Source organism: Oncorhynchus clarkii, chromosome 5, assembly GCF_045791955.1.
Source record: "Oncorhynchus clarkii lewisi isolate Uvic-CL-2024 chromosome 5, UVic_Ocla_1.0, whole genome shotgun sequence".
NCBI lineage: Eukaryota > Metazoa > Chordata > Actinopteri > Salmoniformes > Salmonidae > Oncorhynchus > Oncorhynchus clarkii.
The window spans coordinates 14,416,812-14,440,665 of record NC_092151.1 but is presented as its reverse complement, the minus strand read 5'-3'; the positions used below and the strand labels follow the sequence as shown (position 1 = coordinate 14,440,665).

The 23,854-nt window shown below is 41.2% G+C and overlaps 1 protein-coding gene across 1 annotated transcript in view; it reads right to left on the bottom strand.

Annotated features, from left to right (window-relative positions):
- The window catches only part of LOC139408400 (early estrogen-induced gene 1 protein-like), a 71,124-nt gene extending 48,837 nt beyond the window's left edge, over positions 1-22,287 (bottom strand). The window contains exons 1-2 of the mRNA XM_071152237.1: positions 22,212-22,287; positions 21,298-21,640 (exon numbers count right to left, since the gene is read on the bottom strand). Of these exons, the coding sequence (XP_071008338.1) occupies positions 21,298-21,443 (146 nt within the window). The 5' untranslated portion in view covers positions 21,444-21,640; positions 22,212-22,287. The remainder of the gene's footprint in view (positions 1-21,297; positions 21,641-22,211) is intronic.
- Between the last annotated feature and the right edge of the window lie 1,567 nt (positions 22,288-23,854).

Sequence of the window (23,854 nt, the reverse complement as noted above, 5' to 3'; positions counted from 1 at the left end):
GTGTGTGTCTCGATATCTCCACCCTACCAATTAGAGGCCCAGCCACCTAGTCTCACTGGCATACCCCAGAGGTAAGGCAACACGTGACTAACCTGCCAACTTCCCACCAGGAGACCTAATGAATTATGCACGAGCGGATCATGAATATGCTAACGTGCCACCTGCTGTGTCTTCTACCTGTGTGGGCTTGGGCTGCCAGAAGGCATGGTGGGATACTAATGGAGCCAGTAGACTGCCACTGTGGTGCTTCCTTCAGATGTTTATGATACAGCTAACAGGCAACAACTGTCCTTCAGATGTTTATGAAAACCACCCATGATACAGCTAACTGGCAACAACTGTCCTTCAGATGTTTATGAAAACCACCCATGACACGGCTAATAGGCAGCAACTGTCCTTCAGATGTTTATGAAAACCACCCATGACACGGCTAATAGGCAACAACTGTCCTTCAGATGTTTATGATACAGCTAACAGGCAACAACTGTCCTTCAGATGTTTATGAAAACCACCCATGATACAGCTAACAGGCAACAACTGTCCTTCAGATGTTTATGAAAACCACCCATGACACGGCTAACAGGCAACAACTGTCCTTCAGATGTTTATGAAAACCACCCATGATACAGCTAACAGGCAACAACTGTCCTTCAGATGTTTATGAAAACCACCCATGATACGGCTAATAGGCAACAACTGTCCTTCAGATGTTTATGAAAACCACCCATGATACAGCTAACAGGCAACAACTGTCCTTCAGATGTTTATGAAAACCACCCATGATACAGCTAACAGGCAACAACTGTCCTTCAGATGTTTATGAAAACCACCCATGACACGGCTAATAGGCAGCAACTGTCCTTCAGATGTTTATGAAAACCACCCATGACACGGCTAATAGGCAGCAACTGTCCTTCAGATGTTTATGAAAACCACCCATGACACGGCTAATAGGCAGCAACTGTCCTTCAGATGTTTATGAAAACCACCCATGATACGGCTAACAGGCAACAACTGTCCTTCAGATGTTTATGATACAGCTAATAGGCAACAACTGTCCTTCAGATGTTTATGATACAGCTAATAGGCAACAACTGGCCTTCAGATGTTTATGATACAGCTAATAGGCAACAACTGTCCTTCAGATGTTTATGATACAGCTAATAGGCAACAACTGTCCTTCAGATGTTTATGATACAGCTAATAGGCAACAACTGTCCTTCAGATGTTTATGATACAGCTAATAGGCAACAACTGTCCTTCAGATGTTTATGATACAGCTAATAGGCAACAACTGTCCTTCAGATGTTTATGATACAGCTAATAGGCAACAACTGTCCTTCAGATGTTTATGAAAACCACCCATGATACGGCTAACAGGCAACAACTGTCCTTCAGATGTTTATGAAAACCACCCATGACACGGCTAATAGGCAGCAACTGTCCTTCAGATGTTTATGAAAACCACCCATGATACAGCTAACAGGCAACAAATGTCCTTCAGATGTTTATGATACAGCTAACAGGCAACAACTGTCCTTCAGATGTTTATGAAAACCACCCATGATACAGCTAACAGGCAACAACTGTCCTTCAGATGTTTATGATACAGCTAACAGGCAACAACTGTCCTTCAGATGTTTATGAAAACCACCCATGATACAGCTAATAGGCAACAACTGTCCCATGCAGAGTCTTGGTGGTTAAAAATATGCTGTTCAACTTTGGGACCATTCAATTCATGTGTGTATATGATATTTTTTATACTAATTCAACTAATTCAATTGTGGAGGAAATGGTTGAGCCATTTTCCTATTTGCATTGCTAGTCTGCAATGAACTGGGTTAATCGTGAGTCAGTGTGTGTGTGTGTGTGTGTGTGTGTGTGTGTGTGTGACTGTGATTGTGTGTGTGTGTTTAGTGAGAGGAACAGGGCAGGAAGGAAAGCTGAGCTACAAGCACACAACGATGATGATGATTACAGCAGATCAGAGACAGCCCATAGAGCAGGGATCATCAACTAGATTCAGCCGCGGGCCAATTTATCTTGAGCGGATGGTCGGGACATAATTACAAATCATCTGGTTGAAAATTGACTGCAAGAATCACAAACAGATATAATATCAAATCAAATTTAATTTGTCACATACACATGGTTAGCAGATGTTAATGTGAGTGTAGCGAAATGCTTGTGCTTCTAGTTCCGACCATGCAGTAATATCTAACAAGTAATCTAACAATTTCACAACAACTACCTTATACACACAAGTGTAAAGGAATGAATAAGAATATGTACATATAAATATATGGATGAGCAATGGCCGAACGGCATAGGCAAGATGCAGTATATGGTATAGAGTACAGTATATACATATGAGATGAGTAATGTAGGGTATGTAAACATTATATAAAGTGGCATTGTTTATAGTGGCTAGTGATACATTTATTACATCCAATTTTTTATTATTAAAGTGGCTAGAGGTTTGAGTCAGTATGTTGGCAGCAGCCACTCAATGTTAGTGATGGCTGTTTAACAATCTGATGGCCTTGAGATAGAAGCTGTTTTTCAGTCTTTCAGTCCCAGTTTTGCTGCACCTGTACTGACCTCACCTTCTGGATGTTAGCGGGGTGAACAGGCAGTGGCTCGGGTGGTTGTTGTCCTTGATGATCTTTTTGGCCTTCCTGTGATATCGGGTGGTGTAGGTGTCCCGGAGGGCAGGTTGTTTGCCCCCTGTGATGTGTTGTGCAGACCTTACCACCCTCTGGAGAGCCTTACGGTTGTGGGCGGAACAGTTGTCGTACCAGGCGGTGATACAGCCCGACAGAATGCTCTTGATTGTGCATCTGTAAACGTTTGTGAGTGTTTTTGGTGACAAGACAAATTTCTTCAGCCTCCTGAGGTTGAAGAGGCACTGCTGCACCTTCTTCACCACGCTGTCTGTGTGGGAGGACCATTTCAGTTTGTCTGTGATGTGTACGCCGAGGAACTTAAAACTTTCCACCTTCTCAACTACTGTCCCATCGATGTGGATAGGGGGCTGCTCCCTCTGCTGTTTCCTGAAGTCCACGATCACCTCCTTAGTTTTGTTGACGTTGAGTGTGAGGTTATTTTCCTAACACCACACTCCGAGGGCCCTCACCTCCTCCCTGTAGGTCGTCTCGTTGTTGTTGGTAATCAAGCCTACCACTGTAGTGTCGTCTGCAAACTTGATGATTGAGTTGGGGGCGTGTATGACCACGCAGTCATGGGTGAACAGGGAGTACAGGAGAGGGCGGAGAACGCACCCTTTGGCCCCCAATGTTGAGGATCAGCGGGGTGGAGATATTGTTTCCTACCCTCACCACCTGGGGGCGGCCCGTCAGGAAGTCTCGGACCAGTTGTACAGGGCTGTTTTCAGATTAGCCTTGTTAAAATCCCCAGCTACAATAAATGCAGCTTAAAGATATGTGATTTCCAATTTACATAGAGTCCAATGAAGTTATTTCAGGGCCGTCGAGGTGTCTGCTTGTGGGGGAATATACACAACTGTGATTATAATCGAAGAGAATTCTCTTGGTAGATAATACGGGTGGCATTTGATTGTAAGGAATTCTAGGTCAGGTGAACAAGGGACTTGAGTTCCTGTATGTTGTTATGATCACAACACATCTCGTTAATAATTAGGCATACACCCCCGCCCTTCTTCTTACCAGAGAGATGTTTGTTTCTGTCGGCCCGATGCGTGAAGAAACCAGGTGGCTGTACCGACTCTGATAACGTATCCCGAGTGAGCCATGTTTCCGTGAAGCAAAGAAAGTTACAATCTCTGATGTCTCTCTGGAAGGCAACCCTTGCTCTGATTTCATCAACCTTGTTGTCAAGAGACTGGACATTGGAGTAGTATACTCGGGAGCGGTGCGCGATGTACCCGTCTACGGAGCCTGACCAGAAGACCACTCCGTCTGCCCCTTCTGCGGCGCCGTTGTTTTGGGTTGCTGGCTGGGATCCGATCCACTGTCCTGGGTGGTGGTCATAATGTTGGTAAGTGGACGTTGCTCTTATATTCAATAGTTCCTCCCGGCTGTATGTAAAAAAATATATATTTCCTGGGGTAACAATGTAAGAAATAATGATACATAAAAAAAACTAAATACTGCATAGTTTCCTAGGAACGTGAAGCGAGGCGGCCATCTCTGTCGGCCCCGGAAGTGGTTATTAGACTAAAACAATCATTACAAACCTTGCTTACATTTGTATACAATCACATGCATCTCTACTATGCGTGGGAATACTAAGGAACGGATTTCTCAAATTCAAATCCCTTGGTGCTGATTTCCTGGTGTTTTTACAGTCTTTTATGTCTCCCCCCAAAAAAGTTTGTTGCTCAGAAAACTTGGGAAGGGCAAATAAAACCATCCAAGGCCAAATTTGGCCTGCGGACCGCCAGTTTGATAACCCTGCCATGGCGTGTCACTGGACACACACACACACGCACACGCACACACACGCACTGTTAAGCAAAATATTAAATGTCAAAATGCAAAATAATTAGTCAATATCTGTTCTCAAATAAGTTCATTAAAAAGATTACTCATGGTATGTTTGTACATGGTATGTGTGTAAATAACTTCCCTTGCCCCATGAGGTTTTTCCGAAACTCATTCTAGATTTATACAACTTACTGCCAACTTATTGGTGGGAACAGGTTCTCAGGTGCTTTCTAAGTGGAATGAGGACATAGAAGGTGCAACACATGCTCCCCCAGCGATAGCTTGTACCACAACAAACATATGCATCCGATTCAAGTGACTTGGTTTTTGTGATATGAGTGCAATGTAGCTATAAATTTAACACAATCTGAACTATTCCATCTTGGATGGATGCCAGTTATATGACATGGGAAAACATGGGGGAAAAAAATCACAGATTTCTGGTGTTTTGGCTGTTTTTTCCCCAACTCAAGCTGGAAAAAGTATTTAGCTGTGAGAGTGGAGGAAAGAGTCAGAGCGAAAGAAAGACAAACACACAGAGAGGGGAAAGAACAAGAGAGAAAGGGAGGTAGAGGAGATTTCGGGCCTGGTAGAGTGACAACAAACCTCCACAGGTGTCTCCATGGTAACTTACCCCCATTGACCCAAACACAACACCAAGCATACTGGGTAACAACAAACATGACCAGCCAGGGGCATAATCACATTATTATATGAATCAAGAGTCTCGATACACATGCAATGTTTGCAGTGTAGTTTCAGCACCATAAATGATATACACCTAATGTTTACAGTGTAGTTTCAGCACCATAAATGATATACACCTAATGTTTACAGTGTAGTTTCAGCACCATAAATGATATACACCTAATGTTTAGAGTGTAGTTTCAGCACCATAAATGATATACACCTAATGTTTACAGTGTAGTTTCAGCACCATAAATGATATACACCTAATGTTTACAGTGTAGTTTCAGCACCAAACATGATATACACCTAATGTGTACAGTGTAGTTTCAGCACCATACATGATATACACCTAATGTTTACAGTGTAGTTTCAGCACCATAAATGATATACACCTAATGTTTACAGTGTAGTTTCAGCACCATAAATGATATACACCTAATGTTTACAGTGTAGTTTCAGCACCAAACATGATATACACCTAATGTGTACAGTGTAGTTTCAGCACCATACATCATATACACTTAATGTTTACAGTGTAGTTTCAGCACCATAAATGATATACACCTAATGTTTACAGTGTAGTTTCAGCACCATAAATGATATACACCTAATGTTTACAGTGTAGTTTCAGCACCATAAATGATATACACCTAATGTTTACAGTGTAGTTTCAGCACCATAAATGATATACACCTAATGTTTACAGTGTAGTTTCAGCACCATAAATGATATACACCTAATGTTTACAGTGTAGTTTCAGCACCATAAATGATATACACCTAATGTTTACAGTGTAGTTTCAGCACCATAAATGATATACACCTAATGTTTACAGTGTAGTTTCAGCACCATAAATTATATACACCTAATGTTTACAGTGTAGTTTCAGCACCATAAATGATATACACCTAATGTTTACAGTGTAGTTTCAGCACCATAAATGATATACACTTAATGTTTACAGTGTAGTTTCAGCACCATAAATTATATACACCTAATGTTTACAGTGCCGTTTCAGCACCATAAGTTTCTCCATTTATAGACAATTTGTCTTACTGTGGACTGACTTTTAGATATATTTTGTAACCTTTTCCAGCATTATGCAAGGCAATAATTCTTAGCCTTAGGTCTTCTGAGATCTCTTTCGTTCGAGGCATGGTTCACATCAGGCAATGCTCTTGTGAATAGCAAACTCAAATTTTGTGAGTGTTTTTATGGAGCAGGGCAGCTCTAACCAAAATCTTCAAACTCGTCTCATTGATTCGACTCCAGGTTAGTTGACTCCTGACTCATTAGCCATTAGTGTAGAGGTTCACATATTTTTTCCAACCTACACTGTGAATGTTTAAATTATGTATTCAATATAGACAAGACAAATACAATGATGTGTGTGTTATTAGTTTAAGCACACTGTGTTTGTCAATTGTTGTGACTTAGATGAAGATCCGATCAAATTTGATGTAAAATTTATGCAGAAATCCAGGTAATTCCAAAGGGTTTACAATTTTTTTTGCCACTGTATACACATTCACACACACTACATTCACACTCCCACAAAAAACCAACACACATTCACACACACTACATTCACACTCCCACAAAAAACTAACACACATTCACACACACTACATTCACACTCCCACAAAAAACCAACACACATTCACACACACTACATTCACACTCCCACAAAAAACCAACACACATTCACACACACTACATTCACACTCCCACAAAAAAACCAACACACATTCACACACACTACATTCACACTATCACAAAAAAACAACACACATTCACACACACTACATTCACACTCCCACAAAAAAACAACACACATTCACACACACTACATTCACACTCCCACAAAAAACCAACACACATTCACACACACTACATTCACACTCCCACAAAAAACCAACACACATTTACACACACTACATTCACACTCCCACAAAAAACACACACACACACACACACACACACACATTCACACACACCACATTCACACTCCCACAAAAAAAAACACACATTCACACACAGTACATTCACACTCCCACAAAAAACCAACACACATTCACACACACTACATTCACACTCCCACAAAAAAACAACACACATTCACACACACTACATACGCACACACACACTCACACATAACACACATGCATACAGACATAACACAAACATACTTACATATTACACTCTCACACTTTTACACTGATCATTTGCTGCTGCTACTCTGTTTATTTTACTCTTATTATTATCTACCCTGATACCTAGTCACGTTACCCTGCCTTCCTGTACATATCTACCTCAAATACCTCATTATTATCTATCCTGATACCTAGTCACTTTACCCTGCCTTCATGTACATATCTACCTCAAATACCTCATTATTATCTATCTTGATGCCTAGTCACTTTACCCTGCCTTCATGTACATATCTACCTCAAATACCTCATTATCAATCCTGATACCTAGTCATGTTACCCTGCCTTCATGTACATATCTACCGCAAATACCTTATTATTATCTATCCTGATGCCTAGTCACTTTACCCTGCCTTCATGGACATATCTACCTCAAATAGATTATAATAAGTTATCTTGATGCCTAGTCACTTTACCCTGCCTTCATGTACATATCTACCTCAAATACCTCATTATTATCTATCCTGATGCCTAGTCACTTTACCCTGCCTTCATGTACATATCTACCTCAAATACCTTATTATTATCTATTCTGATGCCTAGTCACTTTATCCTGCCTTCATGTACATACAGTTGAAGTTGGAAGTTTACATATACTTAGGTTGTGTCATTAAATCTCATTTTTCAACCACTCCACAAATTTCTTGTTAACAAACTATAGTTTTGGCAAGTCGGTCAGGACATCTACTGTGTGCATGACACAAGTAATTTTTCCAACTATTGTTTACAGACAGATTATTTCACTTATAATTCACTGTATCACAATTCCAGTGGGTGAGAAATGTACATACACTAGTTTGACTGTGCCTTTAAACAGCTTGAAAAATTCCAGAAAATTGTGTCATGGCTTTAGAAGCTTCTGATAGGCTAATTGACATCATTTGAGTCAATTGGAGGTGTACCTGTGGATGTATTTCAAGGCCTACCTTCAAAATCAGTGCCTCTTTGCTTGACATCATGGGAAAATCAAAAGAAATCAGCCAAGACCTCAGAAAAATATTGTAGACCTCCACAAGTCTGGCTCATTCTTGGGAGCAATTTCCAAACGCCTGAAGGTACCACGTTCATCTGTACAAACAATAGTACGCAAGTAGAAACACCATGGGACCACGCAGACGTAATACCGCTCAGGAAGGGGACGCGTTCTGTCTCCTAGAGATGAACGTATTTTGGTGCGAAAAGTGCAAATCAATCCCAGAACAACAGCAAAGGACCGTGTGATGATGCTGGAGGAAACAGGTACAAAAGTATCTATATCCACAGTAAAACGAGTCCTATATCGACATAACGTGAAAGGCCGCTCAGCAAGGAAGAAACCACTGCTCCAAAACCATCATAAAAAAGCCAGACTACGGTTTGCAACTGCACATGGGGACAAAGATGGTACTTTTTGGAGAAATGTCCCCTGGTCTGATGAAACAAACCATCCCAACCATGAAGCATGGGGGTGGCAGCATCATGTTGTGAGGGTGCTTTGCTGCAGGAGGGACTGGTGCACTTCACAAAATAGATGGCTTCATGAGGAGGGAAAATTATGTGGATATATTGAAGCAACATCTCAAGACATCAGTCAGGAAGTTAAAACTTGGTAGCAAATGAGTCTTTCAAATGGACAATGACCCCAAGCATACTTCCAAAGTTGTGGCAAAATGGCTTAAGGACAACAGAGTCAAGGTATTGGAGTGGCCATCACAAAGCCCTGACCTCAATCCCATAGGAAATTTGAGGGCAGAAGTGAAAAAGTGTGTGCGAGAAAGGAGGCCTACAAACCTGACTCAGTTACACCAGTTCTGTCAGGAGGAATGGGCCAAAATTCACCCAACTTATTGTGGGAAGCTTGTGGAAGGCTACCCAAAACGTTTGACCCAAGTTAAACAATTTAAAGGCAATGCTACCAGATACTAATTGAGCCTATGTAAACTTCTGACCCACTGGGAATGTGATGAAAGAAATAAAAGCTCCACATGTATCTGGTACTGGTATTCCCTGTATGCACAGTAGCTCCATATTGATCTGGTACTGGTATTCCCTGTTTGGAGCTCCACATTCATATGGTACTGGTACTCCCTGTATGTAGCTCCACATTCATATGGTACTGGTATTCCCTGTTTGGAGCTCCACATTCATATGGTACTGGTACTCCCTGTATGTAGCTCCACATTCATATGGTACTGGTATTCCCTGTTTGGAGCTCCACATTCATATGGTACTGGTACTCCCTGTATGTAGCTCCACATTCATATGGTACTGGTATTCCCTGTTTGGAGCTCCACATTCATATGGTACTGGTACTCCCTGTATGTAGCTCCACATTCATATGGTACTGGTATTCCCTGTTTGGAGCTCCACATTCATATGGTACTGGTACTCCCTGTATGTAGCTCCACATTCATATGGTACTGGTATTCCCTGTTTGGAGCTCCACATTCATATGGTACTGGTACTCCCTGTATGTAGCTCCACATTGATCTGGTACTGGTATTCCCTGTTTGGAGCTCCACATTCATATGGTACTGGTACTCCCTGTATGTAGCTCCACATTGATCTGGTACTGGTATTCCCTGTTTGGAGCTCCACATTGATCTGGTACTGGTACTCCCTGTATGTAGCTCCACATTCATATGGTACTGGTACTCCCTGTATGTAGCTCCACATTGATCTGGTACTGGTATTCCCTGTTTGGAGCTCCACATTCATATGGTACTGGTACTCCTGTATGTAGCTCCACATTGATCTGGTACTGGTATTCCCTGTTTGGAGCTCCACATTCATATGGTACTGGTACTGGTACTCCCTGTATTCCCTGTTTGGAGCTCCACATTCATATGGTACTGGTACTCCCTGTATGTAGCTCCACATTCATATGGTACTGGTATTCCCTGTTTGGAGCTCCACATTCATATGGTACTGGTACTCCCTGTATGTAGCTCCACATTCATATGGTACTGGTATTCCCTGTTTGGAGCTCCACATTCATATGGTACTGGTACTCCCTGTATGTAGCTCCACATTCATATGGTACTGGTATTCCCTGTTTGGAGCTCCACATTCATATGGTACTGGTACTCCCTGTATGTAGCTCCACATTCATATGGTACTGGTATTCCCTGTTTGGAGCTCCACATTCATATGGTACTGGTACTCCCTGTATGTAGCTCCACATTGATCTGGTACTGGTATTCCCTGTTTGGAGCTCCACATTCATATGGTACTGGTACTCCCTGTATGTAGCTCCACATTGATCTGGTACTGGTATTCCCTGTTTGGAGCTCCACATTGATCTGGTACTGGTACTCCCTGTATGTAGCTCCACATTCATATGGTACTGGTACTCCCTGTATGTAGCTCCACATTGATCTGGTACTGGTATTCCCTGTTTGGAGCTCCACATTCATATGGTACTGGTACTCCTGTATGTAGCTCCACATTGATCTGGTACTGGTATTCCCTGTTTGGAGCTCCACATTCATATGGTACTGGTACTCCCTGTATGTAGCTCCACATTCATATGGTACTGGTATTCCCTGTTTGGAGCTCCACATCATATGGTACTGGTACTCCCTGTATGTAGCTCCACATTCATATGGTACTGGTATTCCCTGTTTGGAGCTCCACATTCATATGGTACTGGTACTCCCTGTATGTAGCTCCACCACATTCCCTGTTTGGAGCTCCACATTCATATGGTACTGGTACTCCCTGTATGTAGCTCCACATTCATATGGTACTGGTATTCCCTGTTTGGAGCTCCACATTCATATGGTACTGGTACTCCCTGTATGTAGCTCCACATTCATATGGTACTGGTATTCCCTGTTTGGAGCTCCACATTCATATGGTACTGGTACTCCCTGTATGTAGCTCCACATTGATCTGGTACTGGTATTCCCTGTTTGGAGCTCCACATTCATATGGTACTGGTACTCCCTGTATGTAGCTCCACATTGATCTGGTACTGGTATTCCCTGTTTGGAGCTCCACATTGATCTGGTACTGGTACTCCCTGTATGTAGCTCCACATTCATATGGTACTGGTACTCCCTGTATGTAGCTCCACATTGATCTGGTACTGGTATTCCCTGTTTGGAGCTCCACATTCATATGGTACTGGTACTCCTGTATGTAGCTCCACATTGATCTGGTACTGGTATTCCCTGTTTGGAGCTCCACATTCATATGGTACTGGTACTCCCTGTATGTAGCTCCACATTGATCTGGTACTGGTAGTCCCTGTTTGGAGCTCCACATTCATATGGTACTGGTACTCCCTGTATGTAGCTCCACATTGATCTGGTACTGGTATTCCCTGTTTGGAGCTCCACATTCATATGGTACTGGTACTCCCTGTATGTAGCTCCACATTGATCTGGTACTGGTATTCCCTGTTTGGAGCTCCACATTCATATGGTACTGGTACTCCCTGTATGTAGCTCCACATTGATCTGGTACTGGTATTCCCTGTTTGGAGCTCCACATTCATAAGGTACTGGTACTCCCTGTATGTAGCTCCACATTGATCTGGTACTGGTATTCCCTGTTTGGAGCTCCACATTCATATGGTACTGGTACTCCCTGTATGTAGCTCCACATTGATCTGGTACTGGTACTCCCTGTATATAGCTCCACATTGATCTGGTACTGGTACTCCCTGTATGTAGCTCCACATTGATCTGGTACTGGTGCTCCCTGTATATAGCTCCACATTGATCTGGTACTGGTATTCCCTGTTTGGAGCTCCACATTCATATGGTACTGGTACTCCCTGTATGTAGCTCCACATTGATCTGGTACTGGTACTCCCTGTATATAGCTCCACATTGATCTGGTACTGGTACTCCCTGTATGTAGCTCCACATTGATCTGGTACTGGTACTCCCTGTATGTAGCTCCACATTGACCTGGTACTCCCTGTTGTAGCTCCACATTGATCTGGTACTCCCTGTATGTAGCTCCACATTGATCTGGTACTGGTACTCCCTGTATGTAGCTCCACATTGATCTGGTACTGGTATTCCCTGTTTGGAGCTCCACATTCATATGGTACTGGTACTCCCTGTATGTAGCTCCACATTGATCTGGTATTCCCTGTTTGGAGCTCCACATTCATATGGTACTGGTACTCCCTGTATGTAGCTCCACATTGATCTGGTACTGGTATTCCCTGTTTGGAGCTCCACATTCATATGGTACTGGTACTCCCTGTATGTAGCTCCACATTCATATGGTACTGGTACTCCCTGTATGTAGCTCCACATTGATCTGGTACTGGTATTCCCTGTTTGGAGCTCCACATTCATATGGTACTGGTACTCCCTGTATGTAGCTCCACATTGATCTGGTACTGGTATTCCCTGTTTGGAGCTCCACATGCATATGGTACTGGTACTCCCTGTATGTAGCTCCACATTGATCTGGTACTGGTAGTCCCTGTTTGGAGCTCCACATTCATATGGTACTGGTACTCCCTGTATGTAGCTCCACATTGATCTGGTACTGGTATTCCCTGTTTGGAGCTCCACATTCATATGGTACTGGTACTCCCTGTATGTAGCTCCACATTGACCTGGTACTCCCTGTATGTAGCTCCACATTGATCTGGTACTGGTACTCCCTGTATGTAGCTCCACATTGACCTGGTACTCCCTGTATGTAGCTCCACATTGATCTGGTACTGGTACTCCCTGTATGTAGCTCCACATTGATCTGGTACTGGTATTCCCTGTTTGGAGCTCCACATTCATATGGTACTGGTACTCCCTGTATGTAGCTCCACATTGATCTGGTACTGGTACTCCCTGTTTGGAGCTCCACATTCATATGGTACTGGTACTTCCTGTATGTAGCTCCACATTGATCTGGTACTGATATTTTGTATGGATTTAACTCCTCTTTGTATATCTATTTTATTCAAACTTTTTAATATTATTTTTTACATTTGCTTAGTTGGGAAGGGCTCAAAAGCAAGCATTTCACAGTAAATTTTACACCAGTTGTATTCGGCGCATGTGACTAATAAAATTGCACTTGAGGTACATATTCACCAGAGCATTTGATTTGAGTTTGAAACACAAACAAAACAACAAGATACATGGAGAGTAGTGTGTGATTCCCCTCAAAAGGACATTGAGCTACTGTCTTTCTGCGATTCACTGCACTGTCAAAAGAGACAAGAGAGTGAGAGTGAGGCAGAGAGAGAGTGAGGCAGAGAGAGAGAGAGAGAGAGAGAGAGAGAGAGAGAGAGAGAGAGAGAGAGAGAGAGAGAATACAGAGTAGTAATGTTCTGGGACATTTATTACATAACTCCCAGCGCCACCCCTTGTCCCTGTACACACATACACACACACAGTAGTTGAGACCAAGGATTGCCTGGTACAAGGAGATTGAGCCAACGCCACCATGGGACTATGAAAAACAGCCATGCCAATTATTTTGCTCACACAGTTCTGGAAAAACCCTTTGAAGCACACAGCTATACCTATGTTAAATAACCTATTTTGAGAAGTGTGTTTGAGTTCCAAGTTCCTGTGTGTACACAAGGAATATGTATACTGTGAACAGCCATACAGTTTAACCATGGAATTGGTCAGTACAGCTCTGGTCACTGTGCTCAAACATGCACAGACCAGACAATACCAGACCAGACAATGCCAGACCAGACAAGACAAGACTAAATAATACCAGACAATACCAGACCAGACAATACCAGACCATACAATACCAGACAATACCAGATCAGACAATACCAGACCAGACAATACCAGACCATACAATACCAGACAATACCAGATCAGACAATACCAGACCAGACAATACCAGACCAAATAATACCAGACAATACCAGACCAGACAAAACCAGACCATACAATACCAGACAATACCAGACCAGACAATAACAGACCAAATAATACCAGACAATACCAGACCAGACAAAACCAGACCATACAATACCAGACAATACCAGACCAGACAATAACAGACCAGACATTACCAGACCAGACAATACCATACCATACAATACCATACAATACCAGACCAGACAATACCAGACAATACCAGACCAGACAAAACCAGACCAGACAATACCAGACCAGACAATACCAGACCAAATAATACCAGACCAAATAATACCAGACAATACCAGACCAGACAAAACCAGACCAGACAATACCAGACCAGACAAAACCAGACCAGACAATACCAGACAATACCAGACCAGACAAAACCAGACCAGACAATACCAGACCAGACAATACCAGACCAGGACAAAACCAGACCAGACAATACCAGACCAGGACAAAACCAGACCAGACAATACCAGACCAGGACAAAACCAGACAATACCAGACCAGACAATACCAGACCAGACAATACCAGACCAGACAATACCAGACCAGACAATACCAGACCAGACCAGACAATACCAGACCAGACAAGAAAATACCAGACAAGACCATTTATGTACTGCAACTGTTATCTGCATTAGGCCCCGTATGTAAAACCCCAGCCTTCAACCTCATCCTCTATGCAAAACCCCAGCCTTCAACCTCATCCTCTATGCAAAACCCCAGCCTTCAACCTCATCCTCTATGCAAAACCCCAGCCTTCAACCTCATCCTCTATGTAAAACCCCAGCCTTCAACCTCATCCTCTATGCAAAACCCCAGCCTTCAACCTCATCCTCTATGTAAAACTCCAGTCTTCAACCTCATTGTCAATGCAAAACCCTAGCCTTCAACCTCATCTTCTATGCAAAACCCCCAGCCTTCAACCTCATTATCTATGCAAAACCAGCCACCACAACCGACTACAACAGGACAGCCATTGACACCTGTGTGTGTGTCAGAGAGCTTAAAGTGTTATATATAGGCGCCACACACCGGGTCGCTAGTAGTGGCATACGGTGAGACATCTGTCTTCTACTTAGAGTAGAGTTCAACTGACCTTCTTTACCAGTGACAAATCCTTTGTTGTGCTTTGAAGAGTTTATAGGGTCAAGGATGTAAATTATGACACCAAGACCTCTCTAATACTACTACAATGACTTTGACTTATGACTTTGTATCTATTTTATATGGCAGTTAGGTGCTTTGCCTTTGACACATTTACAGTTTGCACACAGACTACAAATGAGATTGGTTGGTTTGCAGAGCTGACAATCAAAGAGAAGCAACGTTAGGTCTGAGTCCTTCGATTCAGCGTTGCCTTGACAACATTACAGCAACATCTCCTAGTTGCTACCAAGTTGCCAACTCAGTCTCCTCCAGAGTCGAGACACACATCAACGTCTCTTTTTCAATTCAGGCCCTTTCATACGAACAACATAGGCCCGAGAATCAGCGATGCAACAACAACCCTTTAAACACAGTCCCTGAGGGCTGGCAATAACATTGGCCAGTTCTGTAGTATCTAACCATGTATCTAATCCACTGTTTCAACCCTACACCCCGGACAATATTACATGAAGTGCTTTGATGAGGGGGGGGGGGGGGCACTGGGGAGACAGAACTGCATAATGCTCTGACAGATCTCGCTCTCTTTCTCTCTCTGCAGAGGCTAACTAGACCCTGGTGTCTTCATCAGACAGTCATGTTAGGGGAGATAGTGGTGGATGAGATCATACAGTCAAGCAACATGGGATGAGAGGGGGAAGGAAACAACTACAGCAGAGGACTAGGACTATAGGGCTGTAGCTAGTGAGGGGCTATGGTGAGGGGTTATGGTGAGGGGCTATGGTGAGGGGCTATGGTGAGGGGTTATGGTGAGGGGTTATGGTGAGGGGCTATGGTGAGGGGCTATGGTGAGGGGTTAGGGTAAATGAACTTGGGCTAGTGTAGGGCTATAGTCACTGAGGTTGCATTAGGGTAAATGGACTTGGGCTAGTGTAGAGCTATAGTCACAGGGGTTACATTAGGGTAAATGGACTTGGGCTAGTGTAGGGCTATAGTCACTGGGGTTACATTAGGGTAAATGGACTTGGGCTAGTGTAGGGCTGAAGTCACTGGGGTTACATTAGGGTAAATGGACTTGGGCTAGTGTAGGGCTATAGTCACTGGGGTTACATTAGGGTAAATGCAGGGGATGATCAACAGACTGCTTATCCCTGTTGTTGTGTCACCACCACTTAACAGGCCACTACTATAAATCAAATCACATTTGATTTCTCACATGCTTAGTAGACAACAGGTGTAGGCTAACAGTGAAATGCTTACAGGTCCTTTTCCAACAATGCAGAGTTAAAGATAAAAAAGAATTGAAACAAAAATAGAAATTGTGACACGAGGACTAAATACACAATGCATAACATGGCTATATACAGGGAGTAGAAAATAACATGGCTATATACAGGGAGTAGGAAATAACATGGCTCTATACAGGGAGTAGGAAATAACATGGCTATATACAGGGAGTAGAAAATAACATGGCTATATACAGGGAGTAGGAAATAACATGGCTCTATACAGGGAGTAGACAATAACATGGCTATATACAGGGAGTAGACAATAACATGGCTATATACAGGGAGTAGACAATAACATGGCTCTATACAGGGAGTAGACAATAACATGGCTATATACAGGGAGTAGACAATAACATGGCTATATACAGGGAGTATGAAGCAGAAAATAACATGGCTATATACAGGGAGTAGAAAATAACATGGCTATATACAGGGAGTAGACAATAACATGGCTATATACAGGGAGTAGGAAATAACATGGCTATATACAGGGAGTAGACAATAACATGGCTATATACAGGAAGCAGAAAATAACATGGCTATATACAGGGAGTAGAAAATAACATGGCTATATACAGGGAGTAGACAATAACATGGCTATATACAGGAAGCAGAAAATAACATGGCTATATACAGGGAGTAGAAAATAACATGGCTATATACAGGGAGTAGAAAATAACATGGCTATATACAGGGAGTAGACAATAACATGGCTATATACAGGGAGTAGGAAATAACATGGCTATATACAGGGAGTAGACAATAACATGGCTATATACAGGGAGTAGACAATAACATGGCTCTATACAGGGAGTAGACAATAACATGGCTATATACAGGGAGTAGAAAATAACATGGCTATATACAGGAAGCAGAAAATAACATGGCTATATACAGGAAGCAGAAAATAACATGGCTATATACAGGGAGTAGGAAATAACATGGCTCTATACAGGGAGTAGACAATAACATGGCTATATACAGGGAGTAGACAATAACATGGCTCTATACAGGGAGTAGACAATAACATGGCTATATACAGGGAGTAGAAAATAACATGGCTATTTACAGGAAGCAGAAAATAACATGGCTATATACAGGGAGTAGAAAATAACATGGCTATATACAGGGAGTAGAAAATAACATGGCTATATACAGGGAGTAGACAATAACATGGCTATATACAGGGAGCAGACAATAACATGGCTATATACAGGGAGTAGGAAATAACATGGCTATATACAGGGAGTAGACAATAACATGGCTATATACAGGGAGTAGACAATAACATGGCTCTATACAGGGAGTAGACAATAACATGGCTATATACAGGGAGTAGACAATAACATGGCTATATACAGGAAGCAGAAAATAACATGGCTATATACAGGGAGTAGAAAATAACATGGCTATATACAGGGAGTAGGAAATAACATGGCTCTATACAGGGAGTAGACAATAACATGGCTATATACAGGGAGTAGACAATAACATGGCTCTATACAGGGAGTAGACAATAACATGGCTATATACAGGGAGTAGACAATAACATGGCTATATACAGGGAGTATGAAGCAGGAAATAACATGGCTATATACAGGGAGTAGAAAATAACATGGCTCTATACAGGAAGCAGAAAATAACATGGCTCTATACAGGAAGCAGAAAATAACATGGCTATATACAGGGGGTAGAAAATAACATGGCTATATACAGGGAGCAGAAAATAACATGGCTATATACAGGAATTATAAAATAACATGGCTATATACAGGAATTATAAAATAACATGGCTATATACAGGGAGTAGGAAATAACATGGCTATATACAGGGAGCAGAAAATAACATGGCTATATACAGGGAGTAGAAAATAACATGGCTATATACAGGGAGTAGACAATAACATGGCTATATACAGGGAGTAGAAAATAACATGGCTATATACAGGGAGTAGAAAATAACATGGCTCTATACAGGGAGTAGACAATAACATGGCTCTATACAGGGAGTAGACAATGGCTATATACAGGGAGTAGGAAATAACATGGCTATATACAGGGAGTAGGAAATAACATGGCTATATACAGGGAGTAGGAAGCAGGAAATAACATGGCTATATACAGGGAGTAGGAAATAACATGGCTATATACAGGAAGCAGAAAATAACATGGCTCTATACAGGAAGCAGAAAATAACATGGCTATATACAGGGGGTAGAAAATAACATGGCTATATACAGGGAGCAGAAAATAACATGGCTATATACAGGAATTATAAAATAACATGGCTATATACAGGAATTATAAAATAACATGGCTATATACAGGGAGTAGGAAATAACATGGCTATATACAGGGAGCAGAAAATAACATGGCTATATACAGGGAGTAGAAAATAACATGGCTATATACAGAGAGTAGACAATAACATGGCTATATACAGGGAGTAGAAAATAACATGGCTATATACAGGGAGTAGAAAATAACATGGCTATATACAGGGAGTAGACAATAACATGGCTCTATACAGGGAGTAGACAATAACATGGCTCTATACAGGGAGTAGACAATAACATGGCTATATACAGGGAGTAGGAAATAACATGGCTATATACAGGGAGTAGGAAGCAGGAAATAACATGGCTATATACAGGGAGTAGGAAATAACATGGCTATATACAGGAAGCAGAAAATAACATGGCTCTATACAGGAAGCAGAAAATAACATGGCTATATACAGGGGGTAGAAAATAACATGGCTATATACAGGGAGCAGAAAATAACATGGCTATATACAGGAATTATAAAATAACATGGCTATATACAGGAATTATAAAATAACATGGCTATATACAGGGAGTAGGAAATAACATGGCTATATACAGGGAGCAGAAAATAACATGGCTATATACAGGGAGTAGAAAATAACATGGCTATATACAGGGAGTAGACAATAACATGGCTATATACAGGGAGTAGAAAATAACATGGCTATATACAGGGAGTAGAAAATAACATGGCTCTATACAGGGAGTAGACAATAACATGGCTCTATACAGGGAGTAGACAATAACATGGCTATATACAGGGAGTAGGAAATAACATGGCTATATACAGGGAGTAGGAAGCAGGAAATAACATGGCTATATACAGGGAGTAGGAAATAACATGGCTATATACAGGGAGCAGAAAATAACATGGCTATATACAGGGAGCAGAAAATAACATGGCTATATACAGGGAGTAGGAAATAACATGGCTATATACAGGGAGTAGGAAATAACATGGCTATATACAGGGAGTAGAAAATAACATGGCTATATACAGGGAGTAGAAATCCATTAACATGTAGGCCACCCTGTCTGGGTGACATATATCAGACCATGTTTACAGCTGTTATCCAGATGAGAAGGAATGTTAGGCTCTGGAGTTCTAGAGGTATCTATGGATTTCAACATATCCCCCACACCTGTGATATAAATCACTGCATTTCAATGTATCACACAATAAAACACAGAGAAACCCACATGGTGTAAGAAGAGTGTAGGAATGCAATTAATTTAAATGAACCAAGCCTAGGAAGGCTAACTGTCCACCAGCATCTTGTCGGTCTACATTTGACATTTAACTCAAAACAAATGAGTAGGGCAAGAGTTGTTTGGAAAAGGTCACTGCCACCACTGTGTGCCAACTTGAATGCTGAGTGTGAGAGGCAAACGATAGGAAAATACACACAATCACAGCAAGCCTTTCAAAAGCAATACACTGTTATAACCATCTGTGGCATTTACCTATCTGCCGCCACTTATTCATAATGTCTTGGAAACCATTGGTGTCAAAGGGCAAGTTTAAAAGGTACCCTGAAAAGGTTTTGTTGTAGAAACTGTGAATTACTGAATTATTAATATGTGTGGTATAGAAATAATACATCTGTCACAATATGACACGGGATAAAATGGACATATCCCCATATCATTCCATTGATCAAACTGCTAGAATTCTTATTTGGTGTCTGCACACAGCAAAGGATCAGAAACAGGCAAAGCGTGACAAATCTGAAACAAAGAAACAAATAAGGCACAAGCCCTGACTACATTTTTGGCGGGGATCCAAGCAGCCAATTCACAGATCGGGAGATCCTATTATTCTCTTAGATAATATACACACTTAGAAAAAACATTGATATCTAGAACCTAAAATGGTTATTTGGCTGTACTCATAGGAGAACCCTTTAAAGAACTAGTTTTGGTTCCAGGTAAAACCCTTTTGGTTCCAGGTAGAACCCTTTTCGGTTCTATGGTAGAACCCTTTCCAGGTAGAACTCTTTCCACAGACAGCTTAAGAACCCTTTTGGAACCTTTTTTTCTAAGAGTGTATGATGTTTAGAAAACTGATCTTGCTTATAAAAGCTACCTAATAATCCTCTGTTTACCATCCTGAAAGGTGTGATCAATCTGTCATCTATTATGTATGTCTATTCAGGCTAATCCCTCTTGTACCTATATTGATCAAATCAAGCTTTCAGGACATTCAGGCAATAGCCTAGACTGGGTGCCAGTCTGTTTCTGCAAAACATGATAAGGAGTGGCAAGGAGTGGAATGATAGCTAAACAGACTGGTACACAGGCTAGCAATAGCCTACCCCAAGCACAAAATGCACAGTGAAAAAATACATGAGAATCGTTTTTACCTGGATGATGAGACGGCAAAGTCCCCACCGTCCAACAATCGGATCTTGCAAAAAAGTACCCCATTGACAAACGGTACGGCCGTGAGCTCGTCCAATGTAAAATGGATTTGAAACTTGAACCTCTTCTTTTTCATTAAAAATGCCATTGAGACGGTTGAAACAGGTGAACTGGAATATGTTGGCAGGTTTATTCAGCAGAAATAGTCCTAAATTAAATGTTTGGGATTGACAAACAAAAAGGATAGGAAATTAAACAAAGTATTAATTTCGTTTTTAAATCAGGAGCTTGCAAGTCCTTGATTTTTTGGCTCAGCATCTCTGATGACCCAGTGTTGATTCGGACCTGTAGCAGGAAAAAAAATAACAACAGGTGCTTTACGATCATATACTGAAGAGTGCAAACACATCTTATTGGTTATCCCTCATTTTTCTCACATATAGGTTAAAAGCCTTTCATGAAATATAACAACCAGATTATTGTAGTGATATTCATAGCCGATTATTATACTTATATTCAATCAGGGCAACTTCAGAAAAATAGTTTGAAGGCATATCCTACACCCGAACACATGCTTTGTTGAGATGTTCTCTTGGCTTTTCTTTACACCCGGTGTTGGTTATGGGATTTAGACATTATAAAGTATCTACATCATTCCCCAAACCACACGTTAATTCGCAACTCGTGATTTTTAGGTAGTCGGCCTCAGTAAAGTAGATACAAAAAGGAAAGGGTAGTTCCACCCATGATCTATTCGATTCTTCTGCATTACATGAATCGTACCAAGTATTTCTTGCCAACCCTCCACGCAAACACAAGCGCATGTCAACCAGAGAACGAGGTGAATTAACAGAAAGTATACAGACACAATCACAACTAAGACACTCAAATATGTCAAAGAAAGTAATAGTTTTACCTCATATTCAAAGAGGACAACGTGACATCTCACAGTCCAGCAACACTGACATTCATACTTTACTTTGAACCGTTGTGGGCTGTTCTAGACTCTAGTCCCTCCTATCTTCTAAATATAAATCGAGATGCTATAAGCACCGCCTTCGGCTCAGAGAATCGTGTAGATTACTTTTTGCATTATGTATAATAAATAACCTAAATTGATAAGACAGTATTCACAAACATAAACGTCTTAGACATTACAATCAATTTATTTTAACCACCCAAAAGTTATATAATTTCCAGTTCATTAATACTCATAAATCCACATTTTATGGTGAGAAAATTATCATGTTCTTCTACTGGCCTATTATCAATATGTGAAAACATCAAAGTACGTTAATGTGTAGAGTACTCGTCTAAAATAAATAACCTTCACACTGTCATGTCAAATTGTGATTAGTTAAATCTTAACATAGAGCGCCATCTGCTGGTAATTGTAACATTGACGTTGCATCCTAATTTTTATTGAGTCAGTGTTAGCCTACATTTTACAGTCAGTCGTGTCAGTGCCAGCAAACTGTATTTTTCCATCAAACCCAACCAAATCATGAGAAAACAAAAAGGTAATTACTTGACACATTGGAAAGAATTTACAAAAAAACAGAGCAAACTAGAATGCTACAGTATTTGGCCCTAAACAGAGAGTACACAGTGGCAGAATACCTGACCACTGTGACTGACCCAAAATTAAGGAAATCTTTGACAGACTCAGTGAGCATAGCCTTGCTATTGAGAAAGGCCCCCGATGGCAGACCTGGCTCTCAAGAGAAGACAGGCTATGTGCACACTGCCCACAAAATGAGGTGGAAATTGAGCTGCACTTCCTATCCTCCTGCCAAACGTATCACCATATTAGAGACACATTTCCCTCAGATTACAGACACACAAAGAATTTAAAAACAAATCAAATTTGGATAAACTCCCATATCTATTGGGTGAAATACCACCGTGTGCAATCACAGCAGCAAGATTTGTGACCTGCTGCCACAAGAAAAGGGCAACCAGTGAAGAACAAACATCATTGTAAATACAACCTATATTTATGTTTATTTATTTTCCCTTTTGTACTTTAACTATTTGCACATCATTACAACCCTGTATATATACCTATGACATTTGAAATGTCTTTATTCTTTAGGAACTTTTGTGTAATGTTTACTGTTAATTTTGAATTGTTTATTTCACTTTTGTTTATTATCTATTTCACTTGCTTTGGCAATGTAAACAAAAACTAGGCAAAAAAAGAAACGTCCCTTTATAAGGACCCTGTCTTTCAAAGATAATTCATAAAAATCCAAATAACTTCACAGATCTTCATTGTAAAGAGTTTAAACACTGTTTCCCATGCTTGTTCAATAAACCATAAACAATTAATGAACATGCACCTGTGGAACGGTCGTTAAAACACTAACAGCTTACAGATGGTAGGCAATTAAGGTCACAGTTATGAAAACTTAGGACACTAAAGAGGCCTTTCTACAGACTCTGAAAAACACCAAAAGAAAGAACCCCAGGGTCCCTGTTCATCTGCGTGAACGTGCCTTAAGCATGCTGCAAGGAGGCATGAGAACTGCAGATGTGGCATGGGCAATAAAATACAAT